The sequence below is a fragment of the Stegostoma tigrinum genome, chromosome 10, assembly GCF_030684315.1.
Source record: "Stegostoma tigrinum isolate sSteTig4 chromosome 10, sSteTig4.hap1, whole genome shotgun sequence".
NCBI classification, from domain to species: domain Eukaryota; kingdom Metazoa; phylum Chordata; class Chondrichthyes; order Orectolobiformes; family Stegostomatidae; genus Stegostoma; species Stegostoma tigrinum.
The window spans coordinates 32794799-32822117 of record NC_081363.1 but is presented as its reverse complement, the minus strand read 5'-3'; the positions used below and the strand labels follow the sequence as shown (position 1 = coordinate 32822117).

Below are 27319 nucleotides of genomic sequence, written 5' to 3'. Positions count from 1 at the left end.
TATCCATTGTAAATTGAGCGCCTCAAACATTGTTCAATTAGAATATGTCAATTGTGTTTTTTTTAAAAGGTGAGTATTTAAAAAAAACATTGAAGCTGTTAGTAATCATTTGGAGTTATATGGCAACCTTTACAGTTTTGGCAGCACAATGGCTCAGTGGTTAGCACTGTCTGTGTGGAGTTTGCACATTCTCCCCTTATCTGTGTGAGTTTCCTCCCACAATCCAAAAATGTCCAGGCTAGGTGGATTGGCCATGCTAAATGGCCCATCGTGTTCAGGGATGTATAGATTAGGTGGGTTACGTGGGGATGGGTCTGGGTGGGATGGTCTGAGGGTCAGTGTGGACTTGTTGGGCTGAAGGGCTTGTTTCCACATTGCTGGGATTCTAAGCACTGCTAGAGATTGTGACCCTTGGGTTAGGAGGTCCTGATTTACAGCTTTTGTAGACGCTTTTGTTCAGTGTTGCTAAGTGTCTAGGTGGTTGTATTTCAGGATTGTTCTACACTTATGTTTTGCCTATATTGCTAAACAAACTTATTGCAAAGAATAATCAGACACTTTCACTTCAGGAATAAGTGAAGCAGAAAAATACATTGGAATATGTTGATTGCCTCTCACAGAAAATGAGATCCTGTCAGTTGTCGCAGACGGGTTTGGATTACTATGCAAAAAGGAAATAAATGTTTTACAGAGAGAAGGAATAAAAGCTGTTTTGGAAAATCACGATGGGCTGAATTTGTTTGCGTTTTTACAACTTAGTTTGTCCCAATATATCTGGGCCTGTCATCGCATATTTATTTCTTCTCATCTTTTTTTTTGTACCTGGTCCATTGCCTTGTATGTTATGACACTTCAACGGCACGAAATTCTTGCATGGCATAAGCCTGTCTCTCTACTCCACGCCACCGCCACCACCTCCACCACCATGTAAAATACTTGTAATGATGCCATAATTAGCCATTTATTCTCTAAAGACCCAGCAGCATTGTAGAATGTGTACTGGGTGAATTTTCTCTGTTCTCCTCCTGCCTGCAAACTCACTGATGGGGGCAGCAAAAATCCAGCCAAATAACAAATTAAACAGTTAAAATAGTATTAATATGCTTAAAAACAATTTATCAAAAATTCTCATCATTTAGGGAAAAAGGTTGTCATTCAAACACAAGGGGGACTAAAGATGCCAGGATTCAAAAGTTGCCTTCAGTGAAATCCAGAAATTTACAAGATGATGCAGTCTTATCACATGATATAGCTAAGACTCAACTAACAGCAAAGAAAAAGCAAACAAAAGAGTCAAAAATTGATAATGGTAAGTTATTAAATACTTGTATGGATTGGGGAAGGGGACTGTATGTGTGGTAAAGAAGATGGAATGATTACAACTTGTTGTGGGGAAAGGGGCTTAACAGACTATTTAGAAAATGTTTTGATTTATATTTCTTGAATCCAAGTGTGTTTACCCACATGGAATGCCATTTGACAGTTTTTCAAACTCGTTCATTCTGTAAATGTCCATTCCTGTGTTCACTAAAAACTTCTTGTTCAAGTCTGCACAACTTCTTATGCCTCCTAACTTAGTGTTATCAGCAGGTTTGGATATGCAACCCTATTCCTCTACCAAGTCATTGATAAATAAGGTGAAAAAAATCAAACACCAATTTAGATCCCTGTGAAGCACAATGAAGGACATCTTCCAATAAGACCATACATTCCTTCTATCCCTGCTCTCCTCTCCTATGTTCAATTAATACCTAACCAACACTGCAAAGTAGCCTCCAATTTTGAGAGATTTTATTTTGCTGTAGAGCCTTATTAAATGTGGGTGGAAGTCCGTACAGGTAGAGACCACAGAACCCCTTTTATGCACCTAATTGTAGGTTCCCCAATAAACTCATCTTCCTTGACAAAATAAAATAGATGGAATATATTTCAAGCAATTGAACGTTGTTATTATTATCAAATTATGTATGTTTAAAGATAGATAGAAAGCCCATGCAGGTCACTCTATTTTTAGGATGCATGTATAAAAATTACACTGGCAATTTTCAGGTTACCTCACATTCACTGCCGTTGAGTCATAATCCTGGAATTCTAAGAGCATTATGGGTCTACCCACAGCAGATAAAGAAGACTGCTCACACCAGCTTCTCAAGGGCAACTAGGGACGGGCATTAAATGGTAGCCAGCCAGCAGCATCCATATCTTACTCCCATGAGTGAATAAACTTTACTGATGCAGTCAGGAGTCAACAAGTAATTAGAGTTTCCATGGTAGATAGTAGGTTAATGTGGTCTAGAGACTGAAAAATATGAAGTGAACTTTGTGCCCTAAGTGGTCTGACTTGATCTCTTGTCATTCTTTGCAGCCCAACCAAAATAGGGGTTGGGATTTCGTTGTTACAGTTTATGCACAAATATATTTCAGGTAAATAATTCTAAGGGGCTAATTCTAGTTAATGAGCACATGACTCAAATTTTACCAGGAAAGCATAAAATTCTATGTATAAGAGCTATTAAGATTGCTTTTCTCTTAAGTATTAATGTATATTGCTTTTACCTAAGACCAAAAGCCTGTAAGACGCAGAAACAGAAATCATAGTCATGAGTTCATAGAGACCTATGGCATAAAAAGGGTCTGGCCCATTGAGTCTGCACTGGTTAAAAACAGCCATCTAATTGATTTAATCCCTTTTTCAGCACATGGACCATGTCTTGGTATGCCTTGGCATCACAAGTGTATGTCCAAATACTTCTTGAATATGAAGAGGGTTTCTGCTTCTACTATCCTTATGGGCAGTGAGTTCCAGATTCTTGCCATCCTCACATTTCCTCATATCCCTACTAAACTTCCTATCTCTTACCTTAAATCTATGCTGTCTGGTCATTGATCCCTCCACCAAGGGGAATCATTTATTCGCATCTGCCCTGTCTATGCACCTCCTAATTTTTTTCATCCAATAATGCCCCTTTCCATGTCCTGTGCTCTCAAGAAAACAAATCCAGTCAATCCACTCTGTGTTCATAACTGAATCTGTCCAGTCCAGGAAAATCTCCTCTGCACCCCTTCCATGTTATTCACCACTTTCCTATAATGTGAATTCCAGAATTGCACACAATACTCTAACTGTGGCTTAACTGACATTTTATCAATTTTGACATAACCTCCCAACTCTTCAACTCTATGCCTTGGATAATAATGGCAAGTACCATATGCTTTCTTAACCACTTTATCTACCTGTCCCACTGCCTTAAGGGACCAATGAACATGCACACCAAGATCCCTCCGATCCTTGGTGCGTCATGTGTTCCGTTGCCTTGTTTGTCCTGCCCAAGTGCATCAGCTCACACTTATCCAGATTGAATTCTATTTGCTACTGATCAGCCCATCTCTGTCCTCTTGTAATCTAAGGCAATCCTCCTCACTGTTTACTACCCCACCAATTTTTGTATCATTTGTGATCTTATTGATTAACCTTCCTACATTGAAGTCTATATCATTTACATATACCATAAACTTTAAGTGATCCAACAATGATCCCTGTGGAACCCAATTGGACACAGACCTCCAGTCACAAAAACACCCCTCAACCATCGTCCTCTGCTTCCTGCCACTCAGGCAAATCTGGATCCAGTTGCCAAATTTATGCAAATTCTATGGCCTTTGTTATCAGCCTCCCATGGAGGAGCTTTTCAAAAAACTTTCTGAAGTCCAAGTAGACCATTTAGTCCATCAAATCTCTTTGCCACTCGGTGAGATCATGGCTGATCTGATGATCCTAAACTCTGCATTCCTTATAATCCTAATTTCCATCCTGATTAAAAATCTGTCTATCACAGCATTGAATATTCTTAGCAATCCAGCCTTGTTAATTCCACTGATTCACTACTCTCTGACAGAAGAAATTCTATCTCCTCTCTATCTTAAATGTGCGAACTCTTATTCTGAGAATTTGCCTACTAGTCCCTGACTCTTCCGCAGGGAGAAACAAAGTTTCCACATCTATCCTGTCAAGTCCCCTAAGAATGTTGTATGTTTTCATAAGGTTATTTTTAATTCTTCTAAGTTCCAATGAATACAGGCCCAATCTACTCAACCTCTCCTCCTCCTTGGATAGGGGACCCAAAATTGTATGCAGTAATCCAGCCATGGTCTGACTAGTGCCTTGTATAGTTTTAGCAAAACCTCCCTATTTTTATATTCCATTCTCTTTGAAATGGAGGGCAGCATTCCAATTGCCTTTCCTAATACCCATTGAACTTGGATGCTCACATTTTGAAGACTCTGCTACGACACAGCCAAATCAAATCAGCTTTTCTAACTCTGTATTTGCAACACGGTAAAATTAAACTGTTGAAGGCCCCCAAATAGTTACTCCAATGGTTCCTAACCAGACTTGAATAACCAATCCTAGACTTAATGAAAATTTGATTTCCAGCCACTGGTTTTGTATCTTAATCAAAAGCCTTAACTAAACATAATAGCTTTAGCAGACATAAATTTCAAACACACATTAAGCTGATTGATGTCATTCATTTTCAGCCCCCAATCTCTCAAAAGTCATACAGACAAATGCATTTAAGGGATGAATAAAAGAATAGAACTAAACTGGCAGATTTTTTAAATTGTTTTCATTATGTGTTGTTGCACAAGTATAAATGTGAACTGTTTGGCTGTTATTTTTCTGAAATGTTGATCTAGTTCACTGGACAAAGGCAACAATTCTGTTAACCCGGCTTTTTGCTCTTTGGGCTTCTAGAGGTTGATGTAGCTGATCAGGCAAGGAGCTTTTAAATCTTTATGCTGTCTTAGCCAGCAGTCTAGAACTATCTCTCAGAAAACAGTTAAGAAACAACATTAATTTTTGTTCCACCTGATACACTGAATGATTATTCCTGAGGCCTCAATTGGTCAGCGTTCAACATGTGCCATCTACTTAAGCATGAAGTCTCATTCAGACTTGCCAGAACCAATTCTCAGATACTGATGTTGTTAACACCAACTTCTGCTATCAGTTTAAACAATGCTCTTCTTGAGGTCTCTGTGTTTGTTGGAACCCCTTTAATCAGGAATCAGCCTGTAATTTGCCCCCAGGTCTGGCTTTACAAACAAACAGTTTGTTTGGACTGCTCTTTTCTTTCTACACAAGCTATCTCAAAATCCACAAGTCATTTCTAGTTCACCATTCAAAAGTGATAAAAGGATAAAAATAATGAAAAATCAGCAAGGTTTCTAAGCGCTTTCGAATCCCTGTTTTGGAGCTTTCTTCAGTCTTTCCTTATTTAAATAATATTCAGTTCCCTTATTCTTCCTGCAGACTGTTTGTGTCATCCTCACCACCTTCCTTCCCACTTATTTTTGTGTCATCTGCAAACTTGACTGGAGTCCTGACCCGAAACGTGAAGTTTTCCTGCTCCTCTGATGCTGCTCGGCCTGCTGTGTTCATCAGCTTCACACTGCGTTATTTTCAGATTCTCCAGCATCGGCAGTTCCTACTATCTCTTGAATATAGTACATTCGCTTTCCTTATACGTGATCAAATTCACTTCCTATGTATTCAATTGTACCAAGCAAACCAGCATTCTCTGTAAATTGTAATATAGCACACTCAGTTCAAGAATTGCTATGTTGCAACTTTGAATTCTGCCAGAAATAGGGGACAAGTGTATTGCAAATTTTTCAATAGGTTACTCAGGACAATTTAGGGGTTGCTGAAAAGCAATTTTAAAGATTCCAGACTTCAATTCAAAAGATTTTGCCAATTTTGTAATTTATTGAGTGACCTAGAATTTAAATCCTGGTAATCTCAGAAAATATCTTTGTTTTTCATTTTTCAACCACAGGAAGTATGTTACATATCCTCATGTTTGCTTCCTTAAAACTGGTTATGTGCATTAATTCTGATAGTTAATACTGTTTAAATGGCTTTTGTAACTACTTTTATAATAGAGATTACAATTTCCACTGAAACATCAATACAAAGATGTACACTGACCAGCCGTAGTGGTCGAAGCATTAAAGCACCATTGGACTACTGGAGGGGACAACGATTAGTTATTGATAATACATTGAACGTTACTCTCGATGAGGGTGGAACCGATTACTTGAATACCAGCGCTCAAAACAATGTAGTGAGTATAATACTTTATAATAAAGGGAACAATAAATACTTAAGGCCTTGAAGTAACTTCTTTGGTTTTTTTGTGACCAAGGAGAGAACAAATGTTAGAGATGGAAATTATCTGAGGACCTCAAGTCAACAGAGAAAACGAAAATCATCAACAGAAGACCTGAATAAAAAGCGAAAGAGATGTAAGAAAACATAACTTACGTAAATATTTCTGTAACACATGCTTATGCTATTCAGTCTTGTATATTTTTGTTAGACTTGTTCATTTACATTTACTATGTATGCCCCAGGCTGTTATAGTTGTGTTGATAGCAAGGACTGTCAGCACCTATCATTATAATGATGCAATTGCTGATGCTGAAGTGAAGTTAATATCTGGATCATGAACATTACCTGCAATAATATTTTTAGATATTGGGTTCAATGAAGAGTTCATGAGACCATGCCAGGAGCAGTGCTAGGCATACCTAAAATGAGGCGTCAACCTGGTGAAGCCACAAAACAGAACAACTTGCATGCCAAACAGCACGAGCAGCACGTGATAGAAAGGCTAATTGATTGCACAGCCAATAGATCAGATCTAAATTCTGCAGCACCGCCACATCTAGTCATGAAAGATGGCAGACAATTAAACAACTCATTGGAAAAGGAGGCTTCACAAATATTCCAGTCATCCATGATGGGAGAGCCCAGCACATTAGTACAAAAAATCGGGCTAAAGCATTCACCTCAATCTTCAGGCAGAAGTGCCAAGCGAGCCGTCCATCTCTACCTCCTCCAGAGGTCCCCAGCATCATAGATGCCAATCTTCAGCTAATTCAATTAACTCCACATGATTTTCTTTTTCTATTCATTTTGTGATATGTGGGCGTCACTGGCTGGCCAACATTTCTTGCCCGTCCCTAGTTGACCTTGAGAAGGTGGTGGTGAGCTGCTTTCTTGAACCTCTGCATTCCTCCTGCTGTGGGTTGACCTACAATGCTATTAGGGAGGGAAATCTTGATATCAAGAAACAATTGAAGGCTGGATAATGCCAAGGCAGTAGGCCTTTACAGCATTCCAGCAACACTACTGAAGATTGTGCCTTCACAACTGAGGGCACACCTAGTCAAGCTGTTCCAGAACAGCTATAACATTAGCATCCATCCAACAATGAAGAAAATTGCCAAGGTATATCCTGTTAACAAAAAGCAGAAAAAATCCAAACCAGTCAACTACTGCCCAGTCAGTCTACCCTCAATCATTACTTGGGGCAGCTCAGTAGTTACAGCACCAGTGACCCGTGTTCACTTCCAGCCTTGGATGATTATCTGTGTTGAGTTTGCATGTCCTCCCCACGTCTGTATGGGGAGACAGTGTTCCGATTTCCTCAAAGTCCAAAGATGTGCAGGCTAGGATGATTAGCCATGGTAAATGCAGGTTTACAGGAATAGGATAAGGTGTTGTGGGTCTGGGTGGAATGCTCTTTGGAAGGTCAATGTGACTTAAAGGGATGATTGGCCTCTATATGCACTGTAGGGATTCTATGATTCTAAGTGATGGAAGGTGTCATGAATAATGCTATGAACCATTCTGAGGAAGGTCACTGGACCTGAAATGTTAACTCTGATTTTTTTTCTTCTGTTGGATTGCTTATTTAATATATCTGTGGAATCGTCTTTCAGGACACTGCAGCAGTGGATGCCCTTGATGTAATTTCTGGGAAGGTTTCCTGCACTCTGAAGAAGCTCAGAAAAACACCTCGATGCAGGAAATATCAGCAAATGAGACAAATCAGAGCATTTGCCTGTAAAAGAATAAATCTAGTTTTCCTTCCAGCCAAAGCTGCTTTGATTTCAGTGCAGCTTCACGTCCAAACCTTTCAAAAACAAACTTGTAATTGAGAATCATGAGAATCTCTTGTTCCACAATTCAATTAGATCATTACTGGTCAGTATCTTAACTCTTGACTTCTGCTAACTGCTTTGCCAGGTGCAATGTTAAGATTACTGTATCAAAATTCTGCCCTTTTAGGTTCCCAAGCATTTATAAATATGCAACAGCATGTAAATCGAGCATTTTCTTGAAGTTCTCAAACAACTACCAGTTACTGGACTGGTATTCCAGAGGCCGAAGCTAATGCTCTGCTGCATAGATTCAGATCCCACTGTGATAGGGGTTGAAATTTTAATTCAATTGACAAATCTAGTATATAAAGCTAATCTTAATAATGGTAACCATGATGACTATCATTGACTGTTTTAAAAGCCCATCTGAATCATAAGTGTCCTTTGGGAAAGGGCGTTTGCCATCCTCACCCATAGGCTACACAGTTTAGCCTATGTGTAACTCCAAATCCACAGTAAGGTGGTTGAGACTTTGACTGCCCTGTAAAATCTGCAAGCAAGTCACTCAGTTCAATGGTAGTAAGAGAGGTGCACCAAATTCCAGCCTTATTTGCAATTTTCATTCCATGGAGAAAAAATAAAATTTTTGAAATAGTCACCATCATGATGGATAACTTTAATAAACTAGACAACATTAAAGGTATGTTTTCAGTTTTATAAATTCAAGGCATCATCTTCACTTATGCAGTTCTGAAGGACAACAGTACAGAAAGCTATTTCATCAACCAAACTTACCACGTTTAATTAACCCTGCAGGGTAATTTAGTGTGATGTCTAGGAATGTGTAAGGTGAAAAATGGAATTAAAATGTCATTTGTCCAAAATTCTCATTGCGTTTTACTGTTTTAGTAGATTTCTCATGGAACGCTGATTGCAATGCCCAAAGATGAGTAATGTATCTTTTACGGTGAACATCCACTCTATTTGAATGTCAGATCTGGAATTTAACATGTCTTTTAATAGATCCAGTTCTGAAGATGGAAAGAGGCTCCAAACAGAGAAAAAAGGGAAGTGAAAAGTCTAACAACCAACCGGTGAAACGTATTACAAGAAATCAAGCACGCAAACAGTTGTCAAGACAGGCTGCTTCAAGCACAGGTGGAAGTTCATTGAATACAGCAACAGGAAAACCTACTGATAGAAAATATGGTGACCTAAACCCAACTGTTGTTATGACTCCAATTTGTGATCCGCGTGCATTAAGCAACAAAACTGTGAAATTAAATGAATTATACAATGATAATATGAAAAGAAAGAAAGGAAAGACTTTGGCCAAGGTGAAAATGGTTAATCCAGCAGAAACAGAGGATACGAGTGACAGTAATATTTTTGAAAACAAGTCAAATCAGAGACGCAGGAAAGCGAAACATCCTTCTGAGTTAAGAAGTATAAGAATAAAGTTAAGTGGTTTGTCAGATAATGCTGAAAGCAAAAGAAACAAAGAAAGAAATATGTATGTAGCAGAAGTAAGCAATTCATCTGAAATAGAGGAATCAGATGACACTGATAATTTGGAAGACAAGTCTAATTGGAAATCCATGAAAGTGAAACAGCATGACTGTTACAAATTAAGAAATAGAACAATAAAATCAAGTGGTTTGGTGGGTAATGCTGAAAGCAAAACGAACAAAGAAAGACATATGTCTGTTGCAGAAATGAGTAGTTTATCTGAAATAAATACTACTAATGACAATTTTGAGGACCAGTCTGATGGACCCACAGAATTGAAACATTCTTCACCGTCAATCAAAAAACTTGATGAATCAAGACAATCAGAAGATGAAAGTTTGGAGACAAGTGAGAGTGTCAAGATTAAGATTAAAAGGAAAACGAGAAGTGCAAACTACAAGAGGTGTGTCAGTAAACAAAATCAAATAGCAGGAAATAAGCACATAATTTCACCTACGTGCAATTCTGAATGTACTAATAGTACAGAACCCCAATCTGAAACACGATTAGTTCAGCTTAGTCATGTCTCTCCAATGATTACTAAAGATTGCATTTTGTCTGAGACATTGACATCGTCCAGCTGTATTCCAATCAACAAGGAGATCAGAAAAAATAATACTGAGGAACTTAGTTCAGATAGCCTCTGTAGTCCTGGAAGACAGAAAGTCACACGTGTTCAAAAGTTTCAAACCCCCTTTCATCCAAAAACCAACAGGCAGAAGAAAGGATTGCATAATGGCTATGCCAACGTGACTACTACAACTCGATCGAAATACTCTTCGAAACTAAATGCCAAGGTTCAAAAATCTCTTTCACATCCAATAAAGGAACCAGAATTAAGTCACCATAATGTTGGAAGCAGTGCATTAAAGGGCAACCAACACTCTTCAGAAAGAGAAACTAAGAATCAATTCAATAGATTCTTGTCATCAGATGTTTCAGAAACTGAAATAAATAAGACTGACGTTATTGTAAAAGAAAAAATAAAACCTCCAAATAAAAAGACTGTTGCTAGAAAATTATTGGCTACAGATCTTCACTCTGAATCAAATTCTAGGTCTCGTCAGAAAAAGCAAGCAAAACGGATCGTAGCCTTGCATTCCCTTGATAGTGAAACAGAACTCTGGACCAAGAAAGAACTACGTTGCCTCGACAAGTAAGAATAGCTTTAGTGATTTAAGGAAGCTTGAACTTTATTGTCCTTTTACTACATATGCTGTCTCTTTGAAGCATATATGTTTTGCAAACCAATTTCTCTGCAATATTACCAATAACTCACTGAGTTTGAGTAATGAGTCTTTGTAGTTTGATTATTGGTTTGTTTTAGTTTTCAGCACTGGGATAGAATGTTCCTTGTTGCACTAACTTTCTGAAGCAAAGAATTTCTGCCAACCAATGTCACACATGCTTAGCTAAATAATCTCTTGATTTCTTTTGCAAATAAATTTGAAATTTTTCAATTAGTCCTCCCATATCCTTACTTTAATCAGTAACGCTTGTGCTCAATCTAATTGAATTGTTTCCAGAACAATTATTTTTGTGTTTATTGAAAGCACAGTAAGTCACAAAGTGCAAAACACACTAGTGTTTGTCTGGCATTTTAGTCATGGAAAGCAGGACACTTACACTTAACCTAAATAATGTTTCCAAACTTAGCATGCAGAACAAAATTAGGTAAAGTAAATTGACAACAGGAAAGCAGTCAGTTTTGGGGTATAGGAGACGTGGTGTGGTTCAAAAGATGGATTTAAGTTTCTAAAGTTAATTATAAAGCGTTGAGGTTTGAATGAGGTTTCTGAAGATTGGGACTCGGACGGCTAAAGATTTTGCCATCGGTGCAAACAGAGGGCATGATACATTTTAAAAAAAAGTTGGATGGCTGGGTGATGTGAATTACAAAGTTGGAAGACTGTACTTATGGCAGGGCAAAATTGTGAAAGGATTTAAATTAAATGCATCAAGGAGTGCACGAGACGAGTGTAGTTCAGCAAGAGTCAGGTTGATGCACAAGTAAAATTAACTGCTATGTATAGGCAGCTGTTTAACAGAATGTGAGAGATCTATAAGAACAATTTGAACTAGACGGTGAGAAAATATGCAAGGTACTTCAGCAGAGGCAGGTAGTTATGTACATGCAGAATTATACGTCACATTACATCCTGGTGGTAACAGATTTCAACATAAAGCACCAAATGTTTGCATGTCTAGTCTACAATCAAAACAGTGACATTCAATGTAGCTCGATATCACCACTCATTGCTCACTGATTCTACTGTTGATTAAAAATGTTGAAGTAGCATGCCAAGCTATTAGAGGAACAGAGCCTATAATATTCTAGAATCCTACAAGATAAGGCAAAGAAGACTGTTTTTGCAGTAGAGAAATATAGAAAATGGTAGGAGCAGGCAATTTGGCTCTTCAAGCAAGAGGTAGACCAGCTAGTGGGAAGGATTTTCCTGGGAAGGAACCAAGGGATCGGTTAAAGTGTGTTTGCTTTAATGCAAGGAGTATCAGGAATAAAAGTGATGAACTTAGAGCATGGATCAGTACCTGGTGCTATGATGTTGTGGCCATAACAGAGACATGGGTTTCTCATGGGCAGGAATGGTTGCTGGATGTTCCAGGGTTTAGAACATTTAAAAAGAATAGGGAGGGGGGAAAAAGAGGAGGGGGTGTAGCACTACTAATCAGAGAGGGTATCACAGCTACAGAAGCTTCCATTGTCGAGGAAGATCTGCCTACTGAGTCAGTATGGGTGGAAATTAGGAACAGCAAGGGAGTAGTCACCTCGTTAGGGGTTTACTACAGGCCCCCCAATAGCAGCAGGGAGATTGAAGAAAGCATAGGTCGACAGATTTTGGAAAAGTGTGGACGCAGTAGGGTTGTTGTAATGGGTGACTTTAACTTTCCTAATATTGATTGGAACCTCCTTCGAGCAGAAGATTTGAATGGAGCTGTTTTTGTAAGGTGTGTTCAGGAGGGTTTCCTAACGCAGTACGTTGACAGGCCGACGAGGGGAGAGGCCATTCTAGACTTGGTGCTTGGAAACGAGCCGGGGCAGGTATCAGATCTTGTGGTGGGAGAGCATTTTGGTGATAGTGACCATAACACTCTCTCATTCTACATAGCTATGGAGAAGGAGAGGATTAGGCAGAATGGGAGGATATTTAATTGGGGAAGAGGAAACTATGATGCGATTAGACACGAGTTAGGAAGCATGGACTGGGAGCAGTTGTTCCATGGTAAGGGAACTATAGACATGTGGAGATGGTTTAAGGAACAGTTGTTGGGAGTGATGAGTAAATATGTCCCTCTGAGACAGGCAAGAAGGGGTAAGATAAAGGAACCTTGGATGACGAGAGCGGTGGAGCTTCTAGTGAAAAGGAAGAAGGTAGCTTACATAAGGTGGAGGAAGCTAGGGTCAAGTTCGGCTAGAGAGGATTACATGCAGGCAAGGAAGGAGCTCAAAAATGGTCTGAGGAGAGCCAGGAGGGGGCACGAGAAAGGCTTGGCAGAAGGAATCCGGGAAAACACAAAGGCATTTTACACTTACGTGAGGAATAAGAGAATGGTCAAAGAAAGAGTAGGGCCGATCAGGGATAGCATAGGGAACTTGTGTGTGGAGCCTGAGGAGGTAGGGGAAGCCCTAAATGAGTTTTTTGCTTCTGTCTTTACGAAAGAATCGAACTGTGTAGTGAATGAAACCTTTGAAGAGCAGGTGTGCATGCTGGAATGGATAGAGATAGAGGAAGCTGATGTACTGAAAATTTTGTCAAACATTAAGATTGACAAGTCGCCAGGCCCGGATCAGATTTGTCCTCGGCTGCTTTGGGAAGCGAGAAATGCAATTGCTTCGCCACTTGCGAAGATCTTTGCATCCTCGCTCTCCACTGGAGTCGTACCTGAGGACTGGAGAGAGGCAAATGTAATTCCTCTCTTCAAGAAAGGAAATAGGGAAATCCCCGGCAATTATAGACCGGTAAGTCTCACGTCTGTCGTCTGCAAGGTGTTAGAAAGGATTCTGAGGGATAAGATTTATGACCATCTGGAAGAGCATGGCTTGATCAAATACAGTCAACACGGCTTTGTGAGGGGTAGGTCATGCCTTACAAACCTTATCGAGTTTTTTGAGGATGTGACTAGTAAGGTTGATGAGGGTCGAGCTGTGGATGTGGTGTATATGGACTTCAGTAAGGCATTTGATAAGGTTCCCCATGGAAGGCTCATTCAGAAGGTCAGGAGGAATGGGATACAGGGGAACTTAGCTGCTTGGATACAGAATTGGCTGGCCAACAGAAGACAGCGTGTGGTAGTAGAAGGAAAATATTCTGCCTGGAAGTCAGTGGTGAGTGGGGTTCCACAGGGCTCTGTCCTTGGGCCTCTACTGTTTGTAATTTTTATTAATGACTTGGACGAGGGAATTGAAGGATGGGTCAGCAAGTTTGCAGACGACACAAAGGTCGGAGGTGTCGTTGACAGTGTAGAGGGCTGTTGTAGGCTGCAGCGGGACATTGACAGGATGCAGAGATGGGCTGAGAGGTGGCAGATGGAGTTCAACCTGGATAAATGTGAGGTGATGCATTTTGGAAGGTCGAATTTGAAAGCTGAGTACAGGATTAAGGATAGGATTCTTGGCAGCGTGGAGGAACAGAGGGATCTTGGTGTGCAGATACATAGATCCCTTAAAATGGCCACCCAAGTGGACAGGGTTGTTAAGAAAGCATATGGTGTTTTGGCTTTCATTAACAGGGGGATTGAGTTTAAGAGTCGTGAGATCTTGTTGCAGCTCTATAAAACTTTGGTTAGACCGCACTTGGAATACTGCGTCCAGTTCTGGGCGCCCTATTATAGGAAAGATGTGGATGCTTTGGAGAGGGTTCAGAGGAGGTTTACCAGGATGCTGCCTGGACTGGAGGGCTTATCTTATGAAGAGAGGTTGACTGAGCTCGGTCTCTTTTCATTGGAGAAAAGGAGGAGGAGAGGGGACCTAATTGAGGTATACAAGATAATGAGAGGCATAGATAGAGTCGATAGCCAGAGACTATTTCCCAGGGCAGAAATGGCTAGCACGAGGGGTCATAGTTTTAAGCTGGTTGGTGGAAAGTATAGAGGGGATGTCAGAGGCAGGTTCTTTACGCAGAGAGTTGTGAGAGCATGGAATGCGTTGCCAGCAGCAGTTGTGGAAGCAAGGTCATTGGGGTCATTTAAGAGACTGCTGGACATGCATATGGTCACAGAAATTTGAGGGTGCATCCATGAGGATCAATGGTCGGCACAACATTGTGGGCTGAAGGGCCTGCTCTGTGCTGTACTGTTCTATGTTCTATGTTCTAAGCCTTCTCCACCATTTATTATGACCTTGGCTGATCATCCAAATCAATAGTCTGTTCCTGTTTTTGATCCTTTGATCCCTTTAGCCCTAACTCAACTCCTCCTTGAATTCATGCAATGTTTTGGCTTTAACTGCTCTCTGTGGTAGCAAATTTCACAGGCTTACTCTATGGGTGAAGAAATTTCTCCTCATTTCAGTCCTGAATGGTTTACCCCACATCTTTAGATTGTGATTCCTGGTTCTGGACTTTCTCTCTTCCCTTTTCCCCAGCCCCTACCCCCAAAATCATCAGGAACGTTCTTCATGTATCTACCATTCTGGTTCCATTAGAATTTTATCAGCTTCTATAGGATTAACATTGTTCTGAACTCCAGTAAATATAATCCTAACCAATTCAGCTTCTTCCCATTCATTGGTCTGGTAAACTTTTGTTGCACTCCCTCTATAGCAAGAACATGCTTTTCCAGGTAAGGAAATCAGAACTGCACATACTATTTCAAATGTGGTCGTTTTTGGCTCTGTATAATTGCAGCAAGACATCCCTGCTCCTGTACTTGGATTCTCTTGCCATGAAGAAGAAAACAGCCCTCATCCATTGTGGATTAGATCATAGTGTGATGTAAGGTGTCTGATTTATATACATTTTAGGTTCATTTATTTTGGATTTTTACATTTTGACCTAGCAGCATTTGGGTTCTCTGTGTGTCTGAAGGCGTTTAATTAGCTTGTATTTCCGAGACCAAGGTGATTTCTTTTAGAACAGTTTTGGGCGGGACTTCCTTGAGAGTAATGGGGCTTAGTTTAAATTGGGATCCAATTCACCCAGTGATAACATCATCTATGATCATAACAATACCTTTCAAGTTCCTGGTTAACAAAGGCCTTATTCATATGTGAAAGGATGTCCTGGAAAAAGATTCAGGAAACATGGGGAGAGCTGTTAGTCTAAGAAGGCAGCAGTGAGAGAGATGATTGGACCAAGAGGGTGATTAGCAAAATTAGCCACTGTGGCTATGCTAGATTAAAAGTGCAGTGAATAAATATATTTGAATATTTGGGCATCATGGACCAACAGTAGCAGAGGGAGAAGCTGCTACTTTATCTCAGAAGGAATCAGGCTAGGATATTGGAAAGAGAGTAGGACACCAAAGATATACGGATATAGGAAAGCTGAGTAGTTGAGTGTCGAAATGGAAGGGAGGCATAATGACAGGAAATAAAGGGAGGAAAGAAGAAGTGGTGGCCGGTTCAGATCCTAAATAGCAGCCAATAAAAACGCACAAATGGAATTTTCTCTACAGAAGACCCTGACAAACAGACATGTTAAGGTGCGCTGTGCCTTTTTAAGTCCTATAGAGGTGTACTGTTGGTCATTAAGGAGAGATCAATTACATACAATGCACCTTCATTGAAAGTTCATGTTAAATATTTTTCTCTATTTTATAACTTAATACTGGTTCGTTCTAGCAATATATGTAGGATGTCCTGTAAAACAATTTAAAGCTCAGTTATCTGTATTTGACTTGGCTTTGGTTTTAACAAAGTTTCAATTTTACTTTTATTCTGATAGAGCTGTTTCAGCATTACCAAAAAATAAGCATGGTTTCTGGGAAGAGGTTGCTGCATCTGTTGGAACACATTCTGCTGAGGCTTGCCAGCAAAAGTACCTATCTGACCATCAACTGAAATTATCCAAAAGGCCTACTGTAAAGCAAAAGAAAAATTCTACCAGTAATAAAAACAAGCAAGGTAGGATTATATACATGCAGAGATGTTTTGTTAGTATGTGAGGCAGTGTAGAATATTTTTCTTTATTATTAACACTTCCAAATATACTTTATATATTATAATAATTTTAATATTTAGAAAGGGTAAGATTGTAAAAGAGTAGGTCAGAATCATAAATACTCCATTGTTTTAAAATATATTGGTAGGTACACTTGGTGTTGCTTGTGAGCAATTCATTATTGTAAAGACTTTTGGTAATTTATCAGCCTCATGAGAGTTGAAAGTACAATAAGAAATTCACCCATTATCTTATATATAACTGGTTATATAGGATTACCATACTAAATGACTGGGTTCAAAATTCTAGTGTTATATATTGACATAAAGACATATATCCTAAAATCACAATAGTTACGAAAGTATGTTCACTTGTAACAAATTAAAAACAAAAGTGCTGGAAATATTCAGTAGGTCAGGCACTGTCTGAAAAGTAGCAAAGTTAATGTTTCAGTTTGAGATTACCTGTCGTTGGGACGAGTTTTTAGATATTTGATCTAATACAAGAAAGGAAATAGTAAAGAAGCTTATTAAAGTAAAAGAGTCAAACAGAGATCCTGTTGGACAGAAGAATTTTTTTCAAACTTGCTTTATATTTCCCTTCTGCATTCAATCAGATATGTGTGTTGACAGGTCATGTTGAGCTAAAAAGTTAATGTTACTCTTCACAGATGTTGCCTGACTGCTAGGGCATTTGCAACATTTTTTATTTTCATTTGAGATTTCTAGCATCCATAGTATATTCCTTTAAAATTAGCATTAAATTCATTGCCACTTCATTTCCAGGAATGCTCACAGTGAAGAGGTTTCTCTCTCTGACGTAACTTCATTTGTTTCATCAACCTTGTTCACCTTTCCACTTTTCTATTTCCATTTCGTGTTGCATTATGTGTACATATAACAGATTTTTACTTTTTTACTTTCTTCTCCCTTAAACCTCCCCTAAACCACACATTCATGTTCTTTATTAATGCATTTATTTATTTCGTTCTCTTTCTTTGTCAGTTGCATATGAACTAGATTGCCACAAGAAGTCAGTAAACATTGTTAAATGCTAGGTACAGAAAATGACTTTATTGTTAGTACAACAAATCTATTCATTTGAGTTTATATGATGCTGATATTTTTTGAAAATCCTAAACCATAATCAAAAATTAACACCTAACCAATGAAGTAAGGGCAACCAAGAGCTTGATCAAAGATAATGGGAACTGCAGATGCTGGAGATTCCAAGATGATAAAATGTGAGGCTGGATGAACACAGCAGGCCAAGCAGCATCTCAGGAGCACAAAAGCTGACGTTTCGGGCCTAGACCCTTCATCAGAGAGGGGGATGGGGGGAGGGAACTGGAATAAATAGGGAGAGAGGGGGAGGCGGACCGAAGATGGAGAGCAAAGAAGATAGGTGGAGAGGGTGTAGGTGGGGAGGTAGGGAGGGGATAGGTCAGTCCAGGGAAGACGGACAGGTCAAGGAGGTGGGATGAGGTTAGTAGGTAGCTGGGGGTGCGGCTGGGGGTGGGAGGAAGGGATGGGTGAGAGGAAGAACCGGTTAGGGAGGCAGAGACAGGTTGGACTGGTTTTGGGATGCAGTGGGTGGGGGGGAAGAGCTGGGCTGGTTGTGTGGTGCAGTGGGGGGAGGGGATGAACTGGGCTGGTTTAGGGATGCAGTGGGGGAAGGGGAGATTTTGAAACTGGTGAAGTCCACATTGATACCATATGGCTGCAGGGTTCCCAGGCGGAATATGAGTTGCTGTTCCTGCAACCTTCGGGTGGCATCATTGTGGCAGTGCAGGAGGCCCATGATGGACATGTCATCAAGAGAATGGGAGGGGGAGTGGAAATGGTTTGCGACTGGGAGGTGCAGTTGTTTGTTGCGAACTGAGCGGAGGTGTTCTGCAAAGCGGTCCCCAAGCCTCCGCTTGGTTTCCCCAATGTAGAGAAAGCCGCACCGGGTACAGTGGATGCAGTATACCACATTGGCAGATGTGCAGGTGAACCTCTGCTTAATGTGGAATGTCATCTTGGGGCCTGGGATGGGGGTGAGGGAGGAGGTGTGGGGACAAGTGTAGCATTTCCTGCGGTTGCAGGGGAAGGTGCCGGGTGTGGTGGGGTTGGAGGGCAGTGTGGAGCGAACAAGGGAGTCACGGAGAGAGTGGTCTCTCCGGAAAGCAGACAGGGGTGGGGATGGAAAAATGTCTTGGGTGGTGGGGTCGGATTGTAAATGGCGGAAGTGTCGGAGGATAATGCGTTGTATCCGGAGGTTGGTAGGGTGGTGTGTGAGAACGAGGGGGATCCTCTTGGGGCGGTTGTGGCGGGGGCGGGCTGTGAGGGATGTGTCGCGGGAAATGCGGGAGACGCGGTCAAGGGCGTTCTCAATCACCGTGGGGGGGAAGTTGCGGTCCTTAAAGAACTTGGACATCTGGGATGTGCGGGAGTGGAATGTCTTATCGTGGGAGCAGATGCGGCGGAGGCGGAGGAATTGGGAATAGGGGATGGAGTTTTTGCAGGAGGGTGGGTGGGAGGAGGTGTATTCTAGGTAGCTGTGGGAGTCGGTGGGCTTGAAATGGACATCAGTTACAAGCTGGTTGCCTGAGATGGAGACTGAGAGGTCCAGGAAGGTGAGGGATGTGTTGGAGATGGCCCAGGTGAACTGAAGGTTGGGGTGGAAGGTGTTGGTGAAGTGGATGAACTGTTCGAGCTCCTCTGGGGAGCAAGAGGCGGCGCCGATACAGTCATCAATGTACCGGAGGAAGAGGTGGGGTTTGGGGCCTGTGTAGGTGCGGAAGATGGACTGTTCCACGTAACCTACAAAGAGGCAGGCATAGCTGGGGCCCATGCGGGTGCCCATGGCCACCCCCTTAGTCTGTAGGAAGTGGGAGGAGTCAAAAGAGAAGTTGTTGAGTGTGAGGACGAGTTCCGCTAGGCGGATGAGAGTGTCGGTGGAGGGGGCCTGGTCGGGCCTGCGGGACAGGAAGAAGCGGAGGGCCTTGAGGCCATCTCCATGCGGAATGCATGGCCCCCTCCACCGACACTCTCATCCGCCTAGCGGAACCCGTCCTCACACTCAACAACTTCTCTTTTGACTCCTCCCACTTCCTACAGACTAAGGGGGTGGCCATGGGCACCCGCATGGGCCCCAGCTATGCCTGCCTCTTTGTAGGTTACGTGGAACAGTCCATCTTCCGCACCTACACAGGCCCCAAACCCCACCTCTTCCTCCGGTACATTGATGACTGTATCGGCGCCGCCTCTTGCTCCCCAGAGGAGCTCGAACAGTTCATCCACTTCACCAACACCTTCCACCCCAACCTTCAGTTCACCTGGGCCATCTCCAACACATCCCTCACCTTCCTGGACCTCTCAGTCTCCATCTCAGGCAACCAGCTTGTAACTGATGTCCATTTCAAGCCCACCGACTCCCACAGCTACCTAGAATACACCTCCTCCCACCCACCCTCCTGCAAAAACTCCATCCCCTATTCCCAATTCCTCCGCCTCCGCCGCATCTGCTCCCACGATAAGACATTCCACTCCCGCACATCCCAGATGTCCAAGTTCTTTAAGGACCGCAACTTCCCCCCCACGGTGATTGAGAACGCCCTTGACCGCGTCTCCCGCATTTCCCGCGACACATCCCTCACAGCCCGCCCCCGCCACAACCGCCCCAAGAGGATCCCCCTCGTTCTCACACACCACCCTACCAACCTCCGGATACAACGCATTATCCTCCGACACTTCCGCCATTTACAATCCGACCCCACCACCCAAGACATTTTTCCATCCCCACCCCTGTCTGCTTTCCGGAGAGACCACTCTCTCCGTGACTCCCTTGTTCGCTCCACACTGCCCTCCAACCCCACCACACCCGGCACCTTCCCCTGCAACCGCAGGAAATGCTACACTTGTCCCCACACCTCCTCCCTCACCCCCATCCCAGGCCCCAAGATGACATTCCACATTAAGCAGAGGTTCACCTGCACATCTGCCAATGTGGTATACTGCATCCACTGTACCCGGTGCGGCTTTCTCTACATTGGGGAAACCAAGCGGAGGCTTGGGGACCGCTTTGCAGAACACCTCCGCTCAGTTCGCAACAAACAACTGCACCTCCCAGTCGCAAACCATTTCCACTCCCCCTCCCATTCTCTTGATGACATGTCCATCATGGGCCTCCTGCACTGCCACAATGATGCCACCCGAAGGTTGCAGGAACAGCAACTCATATTCCGCCTGGGAACCCTGCAGCCATATGGTATCAATGTGGACTTCACCAGTTTCAAAATCTCCCCTTCCCCCACTGCATCCCTAAACCAGCCCAGTTCATCCCCTCCCCCCACTGCACCACACAACCAGCCCAGCTCTTCCCCCCCACCCACTGCATCCCAAAACCAGTCCAACCTGTCTCTGCCTCCCTAACCGGTTCTTCCTCTCACCCATCCCTTCCTCCCACCCCCAGCCGCACCCCCAGCTACCTACTAACCTCATCCCACCTCCTTGACCTGTCCGTCTTCCCTGGACTGACCTATCCCCTCCCTACCTCCCCACCTACACCCTCTCCACCTATCTTCTTTGCTCTCCATCTTCGGTCCGCCTCCCCCTCTCTCCCTATTTATTCCAGTTCCCTCCCCCCATCCCCCTCTCTGATGAAGGGTCTAGGCCCGAAACGTCAGCTTTTGTGCTCCTGAGATGCTGCTTGGCCTGCTGTGTTCATCCAGCCTCACATTTTATCAGCTTGATCAAAGAGTTGCGTTTCTATGGGGATCATATAAATAAGGAGTAAAGTGTGGACGCTTGGTGGTTAACAACAGCTATCTGGATGAGGAGGGGTAAAGACACAAATGAGATCAGAGTAGAAGTAGTAATGGGGAGAATATTTGTACACCAAGGCAGGGTTATACAGCTGGGATAGAAAAAAGCCCTGTGGGAACCAGAATGCAAGACTGAAATGTTGGACAATTTGACAGAACAGAAATATGAGAGATTTGGAAAGGGGCAGAAAAATAGAGTTTTGGTATTATCAGACATGGCAGCTGAGCCTTGTTGTTACTGATGCCATTAAAAGGCAAAATGTAAGTAATGAAAACAAGGAAGCTGGGGGTAGAACCGCGGAGGACTCTGTAATAATGGTATATTACCAGATATGGCTTTGCCCTGCCTTTCTTTAGCAACGCCTCCAATGTCTTTGACTTGTCCGATTTCCCAGCATCTGTTTTTGGATGAAGTGGCATTTAAATTAAGAAGCATAATCTCAAAGATGATAATTTCTGGATTTCATTAAGGGGCACTGACACTTGTGCTGTTTTTGTTTCATCTACAAAATGCACTGCAGAAATTCAGCAAGACTGCTTAGACAGCACTTCCCAAATACACTATAAATACCTAGAAAGACAACAGCAGATACATGGGAGCACCACCATGTGCAAGTTGCCCTCTAAGGCACTTGCCACTCAAATTTGTAAAAAAATGTTGTTATTTCTTCAGTGTTGCAGAATTGAAACCTTGGACCTCTCTCCCTAAGGACTTATGGATCTATCTGCAGCAAACGGACTGTAGTGGTTCAAAAAGGCAGCTCACCACCAATACCTAAGGGCAAACCTCCCCGCCAAGATATTGGTGCCTCTCCAGTTTAGGTGCAACCCATCCTTCTTGTACAAGTCACACCTTCCCTGGAAGCCATCCCAATGATCCACATATCTGAAGCCTTCCCCAAACACCAGCTCTTTAGGCACATGTTCAATTCTACCATAGCACAAGGAGTAATCCTAAGATTACTACTCTTGAGGTCCTGTTTTTTAATTTACTACCTGACTCCCTGAATTGTCATTGCAGGACCTTGTCATTCTTCTGACCTATGCCATCTGTGCCAATATGGGCAGTAAATTTTGTCTGTTTACCCTCTCATTTTGGAATGCCCCTACCAACTCAGAGACATTCGTGACCCTGGTTCCAGGAAGGCCCAACACCATCCTGGAGTCTTACGTGGCTATAAAAGCAGTTATCTGTGCCCCTGATTGTCAAATCTCCAATTACTATTGGTCCACTAGGCATGTCCCTTCCCTCTGTAAAGCTGGGCCATCTTGCTCACCACTATCCAAAACGGAACATTTGTTTGAAAATAAGTCCCTTTTCTTTTCAAAAAGCAAATTTTCAAAATAAAACCATAAAATAAGAATTGATACGTGAGAATTATTTCCAGCTATAATCAAGATGTAAAAATACTATCTGCAAACATTTTCAGATTTAATTGATTAGGTGAGATAACAGTTTTGCTGGTTTCATTGCATAATTATTTAATATATATCATGCTTTATAGAGGAGCCTGTGAAAATTATTGCTCGTGTTGGAACACTGAAGAGAAAGCATCAAGTAAGGTCCTTCCTGGAACATTTGCCAAAGGAAGACCATGAAGACCTTTTCAGTGATACAGTATTCCAGCATAAACAAATAAAGGTGAGGAACCTGTAAGATATCATTTCACAGTGTTATAAAGCTTCAGGAAATATCAAATTCTTCGTGGTTCAAAATAGTTATCAAATACTTCCTTTATTGAAAGGAGTTTAAAATTAAGTGTAGACTTATAACAATCTGTATGACTTTGCTTTGAGACCATCCCTGAAGTACTGCGTAAGTTTTAGTTTCCTCTTCCAAGGAATGCTGAAGGCTGGATTTGCCTTATAGTGCAAAAAGGTTTACTAGATCGCTTCCTGAGATGAGAGGCCTATCTTGTGCAGAGCCATTGAGCAGAATGGGCTAATATTCTGAAGTTCACAAGAATAGAGGTAATCTCATTAGAATGTATAAAATTCTTAACAGCATTTGATGGGGCGTAGGGGTGGGGATGGTGGTATAGATTGTTTTCCCCTCACTAGAGACTCTCAAATTAGAAGTCATATTTGATATCACCTAATAAGGTCTGATAAGGAATACCTGAGACTTAATGGAACAAGGGAACAGATGATGAACAAGTTCATTAGGCTAAATTGGGTGAGAACTAAATAAAAACCAAAAAACCGCAGATGCTGTAAATCAGAAACAAAAACAGAAGTTGCTGGAAAAGCAGGTCTGGCAGCATCTGTGAAGAAAAAAATTAGGTTAACGTTTCAGGTCCAGTGACCCTTCCTCAGAACTGATGGTAGCTGGGAAAGTGTCAGTTTATATGCAGAAAATAGGGATTGGCTGAAGTAGGGAGTAAACAATAGGTTGGGGCCGAAAGAGAGAGAAGAACAGTTGGACAGATTAAGGAGTTGATAACGATCAGGCTAGGAGGGTGAAAAGTTGTGAATGGGGACTGTTAGTGACTAACAAAGGGCTACGTGATATGAAATGGCAGGCTACATGATAACAAGGCCTGGTGTGTGGGGTAGGACACTAGGACATGGGAGAGTTTAGGCTCTAAAATTACTGAACGATATTGAGTCTGGAGGGCTGCAGGGTCCCCAAGCGGAAAATGAGGTGCTGGTCCTCCAGCTTGCATTGAGCTTCGCTGGAACAATGCAGCAAGCCAGAGACAGATGTTGGCCAGGGAATGGGGTGGTGTGTTAAAGTGTAGGCAATGGGTAGTTCAGTGTCTTTTTTACGAGCTGAACATAGATGTTCAGTGAAGTGGGCACCCAGCCTACACTTTATTTCCACAATGTAGACGAGACCACATTGTGAGCAGTGAATGTAGTAGACTATGCTTGGGCCCTTGGATACTGGGGAGGGAGGGGGTAAATGGGCAGGTGTTGCCCACCCACCACCACCCTCTGCTTGGCCGAACTCGCGTTCACCCTTAACAATTTCTCTTTTAACTCTTCTCATTTCCTTCAGGTAAGGGGAGTGGCCATGGGTACCCGCATGCTACCTAATCATGTTTCTTTGTTGAGTATGCGGAGCATTCCTTGTTCCAGCCCCACCCACAACTCTTTACCTGATATATTGATGATATCATCAGTGCTGCTTCCCACTCTCATCCAGAATTGGAAAAGTTCATTGATTTTGCTTCTAATTTCTACCCTGCCCTCCCTTTCATCTGGTCTATCTCTGATTCCTCCCTCCCCTTCCTCGACACTTCTGGGGATAGACTGGCCACTAATATTCACTATAAATCCACTGACTCCGACAGCTACCTAGACTATACATCCTTGCACCCTGCTTCCTGTAACGACTCCATCCCATTCTCTCAGTTCCTCTGTCTCCGTTGTACATGTTCAGATCAGGCCAGCTTTCACAAGGGAGCCTCTGAAATGTCCACCTTCTTCATCAACTGAGGATTCTCTAGCACTGTTGTCAACCAGGCCCTCAACTAGGTCCGACCCATCTCCCACACTTCGGCCTTCACTCCTTCTCTTCCCTCCCGCAACAGCAATAGGGTTCCCCTTGTCCTTACCTACCATCCCACCAGCATCCACATCCAGAAGATCAGATGCCATTTCCGCCACATCCAGTGAGATGCCACCACAAGATATGTATTCCTCTCCCCTCCCTTGTCCGCCTTTCGCAGGAACCGTTTTTCCTCCCCCCACTGCCCTACGGCAACTTCCCCTGCAACCAGTGAAGGTGCACCACCTGCCCATATACCTCCCCCCCTCCCCATTATCCAAGGGCCCAAACACACCTCCCAGGTGAAGTAACACTTCACTTCCACTTCCCAGAATTTAGTCTAATGCATTTGCTGCACACAGTGTGGTCTCTTGTACATTGGAAAAATGAAACATAGACTGGGTGACTGCTTTGCAGAACATCTACATTCTGCTCACCAAAAAACACCTGAGCTACCTGTTGTCTGCCACTTTAACACACCACTCTTCCCTAGCCAACATCTCTGACTCTGACTCTGGCTTGCTGCAGTGTTCCAGTGAAGCTCAACACAAGCTGGAGAAACAGCATCTCATTTTCTGCTTGGGGACCCTGCAGCCCTCCAGACTCAATATGAAGTTCAGTAATTTTAGGGCCTAAACTCTCCCATGTCCCTGCCCCCCACCCCACACACCAGGCCGTGTTATCACATAGCCTGCCATTACACACCACCTGATGTTAGTGACTAACAGTACCCATTAACTATTCATCCTCCTAGCCAGATCGCTATCAACTCCTTCATCTGTCCAACTGTTCTCTCTCTTTAGGCTGTATCCTATCGTTTACTTCGTATACCAAACCCCTCTCTATTTTTTGCATATGAACTGATGTTTTCCCAGCTACCATCGGTTCTGAGGTAGGGTCACTCTGATTTTTTTTATTCACAGATGCTGCCAGACCTGTTGAGTTTTTCCAGCAATTTCTGTTTTTGTTGGCTGAGAACTAGTTGTACAAATATAGGCAGCTCATAATCATTAGGCTAAGAGTTTCAAGGAATGTAGTTAACATAAATAAAACTCTCACTATAAAATGCAAACTTGAACTCTCTTTAAATATAGTTATCTTCTTGAGGTTGCAGAGGATGGTTGAGTCAAGGGTGAAGTTTCAGGGTATGATTATCCACCCCTGCTTTTTGAAATTAATCTTATAACTGGTAAAAAAATGAAAAATGGATTACTTCTGTATAGCACTAGCACTTTCACAGCTACGTAGAAGCAGGGTAAGAAGTGAACCTGATGATTTGAACACAGATGAAGATTTGGACAAATTGTTAACTATCATGGATATAATTTATCAAAAACATAATTTATTGACTGCTTATGAAGTGTAGCCAGATTTTGACAAATTTTTAGAAGATTGAAAATAGTACCAGGAAAGAGTACTTAATGGAATTCAGTAGACTGTATGCAAGGCTACTGGAATTTCATTTGAATTAATTTGCCAATCTGAGTTGGCATTTAAGTTGTTGAATTGTACCAAATATCAAGTATAGATGAACTTCTAGTTTTGATAGAAGTTAAATTTGCAAATAAACACTGTTAGAGTAAATATCTGTAACATTCTTAGGGAAACAAACTTTCTCAACCATATACGTTGCACAAAGAGGGCATGGACTCATCAGTTCTGATGGTCAACATGACGACATTGGTCCCAAAGTACAACCACCAAAAGTGGGTATATATTTACCGGATGGGGCGAGTCAATGGAGAAATGGACAATTATAAGTTGAGCAGGGAAGGGCAGTGGAAAATATTAAAGCTGGATATATGTCGAGAACGAAGGGCAGAAGGTTAGGCCCACGGATTTTGGAACATGATGTAAAAAGACAGGAAGACAAGAAATGATAATGTAGGCTTAAATAGTGGGTCTGGGAGCAAATACCCTAAAAAAATTTATCACAAAACATTGAAAGAAATCTGTTCATAAAGAGGGAGTCCAACCGCAGCAGTCCAGGAAGAGATAAAGACAAAATAGAAGGTGTAGTTTAACAAGGTTAAGAAAAGTAGTACAAACCATGGATATCACCAGCAGAAACCCATGTGATTATTAAGTCTAAGTCATCACAAACAAATTCGAAGACCAGTTAATTTAAAAAAAAGGCTGAACAACAAGAATTAGAAAATTAGAGAGAATTTGGAGTGTATACAGAAATATCAAACTGGGGCAAACCAGCCCTAGCTCATAGTGGGTATGAATGGAAAAGATGTCTCCTGATGGGAATTATATGCCTAAAGCAAGGTTCATGGGAAATGTTTTTGAAAAAAAACTGGGGCCTAAGATGTCAATAGATTCACAGATAGCCAGAAAAACAATTTCGAATTTTTTGGGGGCTTCGTTAACAAGTTATGCTTGGGTGTGTAGATCAATTATTATTAAATATGCATGTCTGTAGGGATATTAGCT

General features: G+C 42.1%; 2 protein-coding genes across 6 annotated transcripts in view; one reads left to right on the top strand and one right to left on the bottom strand.

The window, feature by feature from the left end:
• Positions 1-27319, bottom strand: part of im:7136021 (uncharacterized) — a 108380-nt gene that overhangs the window by 56673 nt on the left and 24388 nt on the right. The window lies entirely within an intron of this gene.
• mis18bp1 (MIS18 binding protein 1) overlaps positions 1-27319 on the top strand; it is an 83845-nt gene that overhangs the window by 38590 nt on the left and 17936 nt on the right. For all 5 annotated transcript variants that reach the window (XM_059649090.1, XM_059649087.1, XM_059649089.1 and 2 more), the window contains 6 exons: positions 1140-1309; positions 5947-6128; positions 6210-6309; positions 8977-10618; positions 16365-16543; positions 22893-23029. In XM_059649090.1, coding sequence (XP_059505073.1) covers positions 1140-1309; positions 5947-6128; positions 6210-6309; positions 8977-10618; positions 16365-16543; positions 22893-23029 — 2410 coding nt within the window. The remainder of the gene's footprint in view (positions 1-1139; positions 1310-5946; positions 6129-6209; positions 6310-8976; positions 10619-16364; positions 16544-22892; positions 23030-27319) is intronic.